At 38.8% G+C, this 10,536-nt stretch overlaps 1 protein-coding gene across 1 annotated transcript; it reads left to right on the forward strand.

The window, feature by feature from the left end:
* Positions 1-4,378: 4,378 nt before the first annotated feature.
* On the forward strand, positions 4,379-9,985 carry LOC103715958 (Nucleic acid-binding, OB-fold-like protein). The gene is made up of 4 exons (XM_039125642.3): positions 4,379-4,757; positions 4,855-5,081; positions 6,889-6,989; positions 9,462-9,985. The coding sequence occupies exons 1-4, from the start codon at positions 4,500-4,502 to the stop codon at positions 9,539-9,541; spliced, it is 666 nt and encodes a 221-aa protein (XP_038981570.1). The 5' UTR covers positions 4,379-4,499; the 3' UTR covers positions 9,542-9,985.
* Positions 9,986-10,536: the final 551 nt, after the last annotated feature.

The following is a 10,536-nucleotide window of genomic DNA, read 5'->3' on the forward strand; positions in this document are numbered from 1 at the left end:
GTTTGGCATCAACTAAAATTATTTTCGATGTAAGAATTAAAAATTCAAACATGATATCGTTTTAACTTCTTCATGATTTCAGCAATCACGTCCACCTTGCGAGGAAATGGGGCATTGCTCCAACGCAGGAGACGTGGATACATGAAGGGGGGTCGTTGGCTTCCAACAAGGTTGTTCGCATGCTCAACAGGCCATGCCTGCAAAAAATCAATGTAAACATAAAATTAGAAGTAAATACATATCTTAACAATGAAATTTAAAATAGACATTAAGATGCTTACCACCAAAGCGACCGTGCAGCCGTCCATATATTTAGCCGATCCCTTACCAGTGATATTCCTTGACTGCACACTATCAGCTACACTAGGTATTTGTTGGTGAAGAAAAGCAAAAACAGCAAGACCCCAACAATATAAACCTAAGCGGTCTAAATCATCAAGATATGAACATAATGCCTTAGGAATATAATAGTATATAGTTGGAAAGAGGATAGTCACAAAGAGATATAGAACCCATAACTTTGTGAAATCCTCTACATCTTGTTGTCTGCTCTTTCCAACAAGAAATTGTAATCTATTCTTAACTGCATTTCTATTGGCTTTTTTATGGTCCCCCTCAAAAAAATGGATGATGAGGTCAGACGTGACCCTTCCCTTACTATGCAGTTTTACCTCATCGCCCGTCGCACTTAAACTAAGAATTAGTGCAAAATTGCTCCCTACAAAAGGAACTAAAACCTTACCAAACCAAAAACCCTCCTCATCATCATCCCAGAAGGAGAGCAGAGTATCCAGGATAGGTCTACTCTGTTTAATATATGGAAGACCTAGCAAATGCCCAAAAAATGTGCCGATGATCCTAACCTTCTGCTCATGAGACAATAACGGGACTAAGGTGACCATAAAATTGACAAAATGGTTGAAGTAACACTTACCATTGATCATATTTTTAGGGCCAACAGCAGGTGCTTTGCGTCTAGTCTGAATTGGAGCCATGAAAAATGTCTGCAACACAAATATATTCAAATACTAATTGTGAATAAAATCAACTCAAATATAAAAATATATAATTGAGTAAAACATAGACGGGATAATGAATGATTTTAACAAACTATAACAACGAACAGAAATGTTTCCCAAATAATCAAGCTTTTTGAAGACAAAAATCTTAATTTTGATATCATAACGTCCCTGTCTGAAAATTTCTCAAATCCTAAGCATTCGCACATTTTTAAAATAAATGTCCTACAATACTATATAACAGTTTGTTGCTACGAAAACCAAATTGAGAAAGTATGATGCAGGATTTACAAACCGTCGAAGGACTGGCAATACGCCTCGGAGAGGGTTTGGGAAGCGATGTCGAACGAAGCACCGTCGACCAACGATCGGGGCGAAGTCGCGAGCGTCAAGGAAAGAATCTGGTGTGGGAGTCGACAAAATGCCGTCGACTCAGAACTCTAAGTCGGAGACCTGCCGAAAAATAGAGTCGACAGAGGAACTCTTAGTCGGGAGCAAGAGCGATTTGCCGGTGGGAACTTGTTTACGATCTTAGGGTTTGAAACAGGGGACACCAGATCAACCGGAATCGGTGAGGAAGATGGAAAATTTCGTGGGGAGATAGGATTGCAAAAGGGGGGAAATATGAATCCTTAACGATGAGAGCTATTTCTGTGTGAAGATAAGAGTGAAAAATGGGAAGAGATGAAGCCGAATCGGTGGGAACTTCAGGGCTATTTTCGTCTCAAACAGAAAGCCAGAAACGGGATGGACCGGCTGTTTCGGTGGGAACTTTAGGGCTATTTTCGTTCCAAACAGAAAGCCAAAAACGGGATGGACCGGCTGTTACAAAAAGAGTAAACAGGGACTAAAAATTATAGTCCGGTCCAACACTGGACCGGCTATTAATTACCCCTATAAAATATTCTTCTTCAATTATTCGCACATGCATATGGCTAAATACTTACCATACGAGGTTGATGCTTGCATGTATTCACTAGCCTTTTAATTGTAAATTATAAATGTCAAAATGACTATGACTAGTTATTGCCTTAACTTACCCTCTATCCTAAACCCCAACCTAGCAATAGCTTCTACAATCCAATGGTAAAGATCACCTCGTGATGTAGGTTGGGGCCCTAGTGCTAGCTCTAGGCCTACCCAACAAAAGGCTCAATTACCTGAGCAATGATCTTAAACTACTAAGTAGAAATTAAACTAATATTAGAAGTAAAAAAGCAAAATAACTTTGAAACTAAAGGCTAAGGAAAATAAAAAACTAATCTACCCAAGGATAATTAATAACTTGCTGCCTCACTACTAAGAGCACTTTGCTGCCAACAAAGACTTCACCAATGGATGCCGTTGCGGCAAGCCGCAACCAAAGACTCAACCAAATGATCTCGCCTTCGACCTCAAAATCCACCAAAACTTGGGCAAAATCCACCATGCAAAAAAAAGAGTTTTGGACCAACGACGAGCTAACATGAACTCGATAGAAAGAAATTTTATTTGTGTACAATCGAACATTCAAATATTGGGTAGTTCTACCCTTACTATCCTAGTCATAGACTATATTGATATTGCTCTGGTATTTTGCTCATAACTTCTTCATCTGAGCTTTGATTCAAGCAATTCAAATGGCATTGATAAAGCTCATATAACATTGGACATTGTAGAAGTAAGCTTAGAATTCAACTTATGACAATCATAATGAAATCATTTTTTGGATTGATGTACACTAGACTATACCTGTCATTGCAACTTAACCTAAATTTATAAAATGTTGAGCCTTTTAAACGCTTTATAGTCAGATGTCACCTTGTAGTCTTCCCTCATGTTGGTCTAAAGGTAGTCTGAAGGTCACCCGAGGATCTTGTAACTATTAGAGGGGTGGTTCCAGCTTGCACCTCCTCATCTACCAATAGCTACCAAAGAAGGCAATGAAAAATTTATCGATACTTGATTTGTGGATGGAAATAGTGGAACTAAAAATGAAGGCAAAACTGCAAGGCATTGTTTAATAAAACCCTAAAGGTCTACAAGGGTGAGCTTACTACCGATGTTCATATCCACCACCAACAATGTCAAGGTTCAAGATTTCTCCATCTCCATTAGCCTCAAGTCCAAAAGATACATGGAGCTTTATTGTTTAAATTTCTTGTTGCCCATGTAACTAGTACACAAAAATAGAACCACTTCTCCACATATTTAAATTGTGAGAAAAGATTTTGTGTTTCATTTATTATTCTGCTAGTAAATATGTGCTATACGCAGGCAAAATTACTTTGCTTTAGATTTTTTTATTTTTCTAAAAAATATAAATTATAAATTATAAAATTAATGATTATTTATAGTAATCTAATTTCAAGAAAAGTTAAATACAATGAAATATCATGAAATGGCTACATTTTGTACAAACTACACAAAAAACGATAATAAAAGTAGCATCATTTATGGCAAATATTTCTACTATATTTTATATTTAAATAGGCAAATAATTACTAGTGAAGAAAATAACTTAAAGTTGATATGATGGATTTTTATGTTGATTCATATCTATGATACCTCTATTTGTAATCTTTAAATTATTTCAACAATTTATTATAATTCATCTAAGTTAAATTAGGATTTTCTCTTTTTTCGTAACCCTTTAATCTAAGTCTGTTGAGGTTCTTTACTATTCTTTTTAAAAAATAAATAATTATATTAATATGTTATTATTTTAATTTATTATCTATTTAGTAGTATTTTTGATTCAGTAGTTATAAAGTTTAATTATTTGATTTAATTTATATTTATATACCGATATGCGATAAAATAAATTTAAATATAAATTTTTATATCTAACCAATATTTATATTTATTAAATAAAATAAATATAAATATATTAGTATTCGATCTGTATGTAATTTTCCAGTAGGATGTACAAGATATGTTTTAAGATGCAAATGTTGGTTTTTTTATTTTCTTTTTTTGTTAAAAAAAGAGGTAGGGGGAGGAAGGGACAAGCCCACCCCCTAGCAAATCTCACGGGGCCCTCACCCCATCAGAAGAATGTTCGATACGGGCAGACAAGTTTTACTCATATTCTCCCCATCAAAAAATGAGTACGTTACACCTCGCACCACCAAAGCTACCAGCGTACCAATAAGCGCTCCTAGACCCTATATCCAAGCAGTGTCACCATATTTTAATCGACGCACAGGGCGATTCGAACTTGAAACTATATAGTTAGAAGATAATATCCAGCTTCACTAAACTACCATTTTGGTGGTATGCAAATGTTGGTTTCACTATCTCAATTACTCTTGCATGCCGGAATTTTTTTTTTTGATAATATACAAATAGCCACCTTTTTTTTAAATAAAAACTAACGGCTGTCTGCTTGGTGCCATTGAAATGACTACCACACAGAACAGGCACTCCTCACCCGAATAACTAGGGTTTCAGAAGAGGGTTTAAGCCAAGAAGAAAGAAGACCGGAGAGAAGCTCCTCCCATGGCCTCTACCTCCTCCTACTTCGCCTCCCTCTCGAGGCGTCTCCTCTCTCGCCCTCTCCTCCCCCGCCCCTTCTTCTCCTCCGCTCGCTTCTTCTCCACTCCCCTCGTCGGCGACGAGTCCGACTCGGACGATTTCCGTCCCGATGCCGACCAAGCCACTCCTCAGTCGTCGTCCTCCTCCCCCGGCGCAACCCCTCAGCAGCGCCTCCAATTCCAGCGCCCCCTCGAGAAGGGTCTCGACGCTGGGGTCTATAAGGTAAATCCAAAACCGAATCCAGCCCCCTTAGATCGCGAAAGTTAGAATTTCTACGGGTTTTTCTTGATCGGTGGTTTTCTTGTGGGTGATTTTGAAGGCTATATTGGTCGGCAAGGTCGGGCAGAGGCCGGTCCAGAAGCAGCTTAAGAGCGGGCGGGGGTTGGTTCTGTTTTCCCTCGGGACTGGAGGGATTCGGAACAACCGGCGGCCGCTCGAAAACGAGGATCCAAGGCAGTATGCCGACCGTTGCGCCGTGCAGTGGCACCGGGTCTGCGTGTACCCGGAGCGACTCGGAAACCTCGCACTCAAGCACGTCATGCCTGGGTAAGTGCCGGTCGTCTTCGAACCCCTATTTTTGACATTCTTTATTACATGGAATTATCCTTCTTTTTTTTTTGAAATTACAATTACAATTCTTTACAATGAGGGATTTTGGTTAATTTCTACAGAATACCAAATAAAATGGATGTTGTATTTATAATATTTAGTAATGTGATTATGCTAACATAAGAACGTTCTAGACCATCATCTTAAAATTGTTATTGAAAGTTTTTGTTAATTTTAACGAATCATAACCATTTTTTCTTACTGAAAAATTGCATTCTTACATTTATAGCTATGATTCGAACCAATTGTTAGTCATTTAACTTATATTCAGTAATCTATTGGCAAAAATGATATTTTTTTAGTTGTATTTTGTATGGAACAATTGTAGCAGATACATGTAAACTGAAAAATAAGTTTGTCTGCAGTGCTGTCAGTTAGACATAAGAGATTGTTACTGAAACACCCAAAGTTACATATAGCAAAGGAAACAAATTGTTCTTCTACTGATTTAATCTCTTTTTTTTCCCCCAGTCAACAGTAAAACTGCAAACTTATTGATTAATCCTTATCATTTAGTGGACTTTTTTGGCAGCATTCTGTTTCTGTTGGTTTTGCTTTTGAACACATTTTTTTTATAAACCAGTTTTTAATTTTTGTATCTGCAGAACTATTTTAGAATTTTTGAAAAATATTTATACTGGAAAATTTCTTTTGCTCAATTTTTGTTTTCTGTTTGCATAGCTGCCCCAACCACTGCCCCTGTTATCAGTTCCTCTCATTATTGTTCATCGAGTAAATCTGTGTTCATCTTTCGCATGTGAACCTTTTCTTTTCTTTCCTTTAGGATACATTAGATAATGTCTTATCAATTTGTGTGTCGAACCAACTAAGCTGTCTTGTTTACTTTCATTGCATGTGATAAAAGGTGTGGTTTTAAGCCATCCTGAAAAAAGGTGTATGTTTTGGCAGTTGAGTTGTTTTAGTTGTAGAATTCTCCACTCTTTTCAACTTATATTCTCCAGCAGGTCTTTGAAACTCTCGTGGAGTGGTTGGCATGCACCATGACGATGCTGCTTGTATTTAGAATGCTTTGTTGGATTTCATGGAAGCAGTGAAGATATGCCTTCTTCTTTTTTACAGCAAACTTGGTAAATTGGATGGAATTAATTGTTGTGGATGTGTATATCCATATTCTGCTGCTCAAATCTGCTGTATGATTACATTGCAAATGCTATTATACACAAGGTTGTCCATTACTGTTTTTTAATGGTTGGAAACTGCTCATCCTTCTTTCTTTGAATTGTCCACCTCTTCTTTTGAAATTTATTTTCAGTGGAATTTATAATGACCTGCATTTTGTTCTTTTCTTTTCTTTTTTTAAAACTATTTCATTGCTTTTGCTCTCTGTAAACATGAGGTTGGTTCCTAAAACTACAGGGAATGAATTGAATCTTTTAGGCCTAGTCAGAGTTGTATAAATTTCATAAGATATGCTAAATGTTCTTTTACTTGCTTTTGAGTGCGAGGTTGTTATTTTAGTTTGAATGATTTGCATCCATTGGAATGCATAATATGTGCATAAACTTGTATCCAATTCCTTAATCCAACTTACTGGTTTGGATACATGATGTCCCAATCCTTTAATTGGGCTTCCTGAAATTTTGTTGCTTGATATGAGATGCAGTTAAAAAATTTTTGTGTCTTAGTGCTGTTTTTTGTTCTTTTATTTAGTACTCAGTATTATCTAATCCAAATAATGTGGGTATATTTTTGTTTATTACTTGTTTTTTCTTTTGTATTGCAGATCTGTTTTATATTTAGAAGGCAATCTGGAGACCAAAGTATTCAGTGATCCACTAACTGGACTTGTTAGGCGCATAAGAGAAATTGCTATCCGCCGAGATGGTAATGCTACCCTCTTCTTATGCTGTTCAAATCTTAAGGGTTAAATAGTTCTACAAAATCTACGTAATGCCGCATGGTTGTGTCATCATTTTTTTTTTTGACCTGCTGTTCCAGTTTGCTAATTAATAAATGGTACTAGAAAGGTTGCTAAAATTAAGAAAAGCTGATATCTGAAACAATTATTTCCTGATACGTACATATCTTGCATCAATTCAATTTCAGGGTTTGAACTTCAAAACTATAAACATGGATGAACAAGACAGCAGAATGTGGCCACGATTAAGTTCTCTACTTCAAATCAATATCACACCTGACACCTTTTTGTACCAAAAGAGCGCATATAAAAACTAAAAACAGACCGTTTGTACTTGCTGTATGCCTCTGATATATGCTGCATATTAATACTAATAATGATTTATGAATAACATCAAAATTCTCTTTTGACTCACCATGGGACCATTATGTCCCCTGTTGATCTCCTTTTGGTGGCTGGCACCAACAACTACTAAGCAAGCAAGTCTTGCTTCCTGTTCCCCCTATCTACTTGCTTCCGGGGCATCCACTTTCACAGGCTTATTCTCCAACAAATCAGCAATGTGAGACCCCACTCCACCTCCACACCTCTCTGACATTTGCCATCGCTGCCTGTTCCCCCTATCTACTTGCTTCCTCGGCAGCCACTTTCCCAGGTTTATTCTCTGAAAAATCACCAATGTGATACCCCACTCCACCTCCACACCTCCCTGGCATTTGCCATCGCTGCCTGAGGCCACCACTTTGCCGTAAGCCTAACTCCCCTTACTCTTTCCTTCCCCATCCTTTGATCACTCCCTTTGAAGCTCCAACTCCTTTGTGCTTTATCCCCATTTCGTGCAACCCTCCCACTTCTTCATCATCCCTGCGCCTCCCAACATCTCAACCTAGTTTCTCTCTCTCTTACCCTCTGCCACAACCTAGTTTCTCTCTCTCTTACCCTCTGCCACCAGCTACCATTCGAACCCCATCAGTTAACCAGCTCACCCTCCCCCACAAAGGCCTCGTTGGTTTAGGTAATCATGTTGAATATCAACTAGGTTAGTAGAAAATGATTTTGCTGACCTGTTAGGTCCTTTGGTTGCATTGGTTGGCCATTTAAGATATCTGTTCAAATTTGGGTCATCCCCCACCTAAGCTGTTCTGACCCATCGACAAGCATAGCCTGAGTTATGCATGGGTGAGTAAAACTATTGGGACATGAAAATGAGGGTTAACATACTTTGAGTTGAAAATGGCCAACTGCAGAGGAAGGCAAATGGAAGGGATGGTGCCACAGGAGAATGGGTTCTCTGTGATCTAGGGGTGTGTATTGGGATGCATGAAATTAGGTGAAAAATATTTATTCTGTGCTTGCTCCAATGCATATGTATACATTTTGATTATTGATGAAGGTTGGACCAAGGTTAGAACCTATCCGAACCGGCCGGTTCCGCCCGTTTCGAACCATACCGGTGTTTCACTGGTACGGTTCCGACTTAGAAAATGGAATGCTATCCCGAAGACAGAGAAGAAGGAAAGAGAGACAGAGCGGGGGAGGGAGGGAGAGGGAGAGGACGCCGGCGGAGGTTGCGAGGGGGCCGACGACCAAGAAGGAGCCTTGGGAGAGACAGAACGAGAGAGGAAGAGAGAGAGAGAGAGAGAGCGGGGGAGGGAGGGAGGGACGCCGGCGGACTTCGGCAGAGGCCGCGAGGGGGCTGGCGCTGAGGAAGAAGGCCGCTTAAAAAATTTGAAGATTCGTAAGTGAAGTCGGCAATCGATTTGTCAACTTCACTTACGAATCGCGAAATTAAAAAAAAAAAATTGAAAATTCGTAAGTGAAGTCGACAAATCGATTGCTGACTTCACTTACGAATCCCCAAATTTTTTATGCGGCCTTTTTCCTCGGCGCCGGCGGCCTCGCGGTCTCCGCTGAGGTCCGCTTGGCTCCGCCGGCGTCCTCTCCTTTCCTCTCTCTCTCTCTCTCTTCCTGTCTTGTTTGGCATCTCCCTCACCCATCTGTTTGCTATGTCGGTACGGGCCCGGCCCGGCATGGCGCGGGCCCCTACCGAGCCGTCTCACCGAGGAACCGGTATGGGGTCCAGTACCGGTTCCTCCGATCTTGATCAAAACAAGTAGTTTAATTCATGTAATTGCATGAACGAAAGTACTTAAATTATTGTAATTGCATTGCTGGGTATGTTTCATGAGTAAATTAGTGGTTGATTTTTCCTCCTACTTGAATATATCAGAAATCTGCCTGGATTGTAATCTTGTTATTATGTGTTATCATAGATTTTTCACAAAATTAATTTTGGGAAGACATGAAACATCTAAATTTAGACGTAAAAGCTGAAGAATGGTCTAGGCAGGACAGATCGCAAGAAATACAGTTAAATATTTAGCTTATGCATGCAAAATGTTTAGGTAGAACTCTGACAAAATTAAGTTCATGAACAGGTCGTCTCGTCTTTCTTGGTAAAGGTAGTGATGCCAGCCAATCAGAGCAAGTAGAGTTGAGAAGTGCAGGCTATTACTAAGGTGATGTTGAAGATGATCCTGGATGATACATTGTTGTAGAGATGAAAAGCACAATGCTGCCTCTTCTGAACATGCGAGAGAAATATCGACATACTATTTCTCCAGTTGCACAATCTGATGATCAACCATGCAACTGTGTGCTCATAGTGTCAGCCTTTGCTGACGATTGTGATTGGCCATAAAAATGCAGGATGTGATGAGTATTTTGCTTCAAGAACGCAAGCTAAATTTGGTAATTACATTGTCAATCATATGAATCTATCAAATTTACAATTTGGGGAGGCATTCTTTTTTTTTTTTGGTTATTTTTATCTTTCCTTCCAACTCTGTCCAGGCATTTTCTGCAATGCTTATTGGAAGAATTTTGTTATGCTATGAATTCTTATGTATGTTCTCATTTTGTTTGCTCTTTCATGCAAATTCTGTCGGACCGCTTTGATGGATTGGCATCTCTCTCTCTCTCTCTCTCTCATGTATCTGGTGGTTATGCGTGTGTTGCTCCCGTGCGCGTGCACATGGTGCATTTGTAATCTAACACACTGGAAGTAAAAAGAGGTTTTGCACTTGCTATTAGATTCAATGGTGAAAGTTGCAAAGTGAGTCCGAACCGTTCCATGTGATCTATAAAGTTAAAAATGTCTAAAAATAAGACATATAATAAGATTATCTTTTGGAAACTCTCAGGCTATGCATTGATTTTTTTTTTTTGGTTTGAATTAATGGTTACAATGCCATGACACAGTGGGCTGATTTTTTTGGATGGCTTGATGTACAGGTAACAAGTCTCCAAAATATATAATTTTGTTTATAAGCGTTTTAGATGATCTAGTCCTCCATTTTGCATTTCCTATCATTGGATTTTAGTGCAGGTAAAGTTTTGTGACCTCTCAACGGTGGTTCACGTAATGTCTATTGATCCACTTCATTTTCATTGAAAACGCTGAAACTGACCTCAAAAACGGACTAATAACCCTGTAGGGTCAGGGTTGGTGCC

This window comes from Phoenix dactylifera, chromosome 1 (assembly GCF_051530095.1).
Source record: "Phoenix dactylifera cultivar Ajwa chromosome 1, Ajwa_hap1_PhDact_Kaust_v1.1, whole genome shotgun sequence".
NCBI lineage: Eukaryota > Viridiplantae > Streptophyta > Magnoliopsida > Arecales > Arecaceae > Phoenix > Phoenix dactylifera.

Excerpts from the sequence above, each read along its gene's own strand:
- LOC103715958 (XM_039125642.3), top strand. The coding sequence starts at position 4,500 with ATGGCCTCTACCTCCTCCTACTTCGCCTCCCTCTCGAGGCGTCTCCTC. Across the intron at positions 4,758-4,854 it reads TCGACGCTGGGGTCTATAAG|GCTATATTGGTCGGCAAGGT; the intron begins GTAAATCCAAAA and ends GTGATTTTGAAG. Across the intron at positions 5,082-6,888 it reads CTCAAGCACGTCATGCCTGG|ATCTGTTTTATATTTAGAAG; the intron begins GTAAGTGCCGGT and ends TTTGTATTGCAG.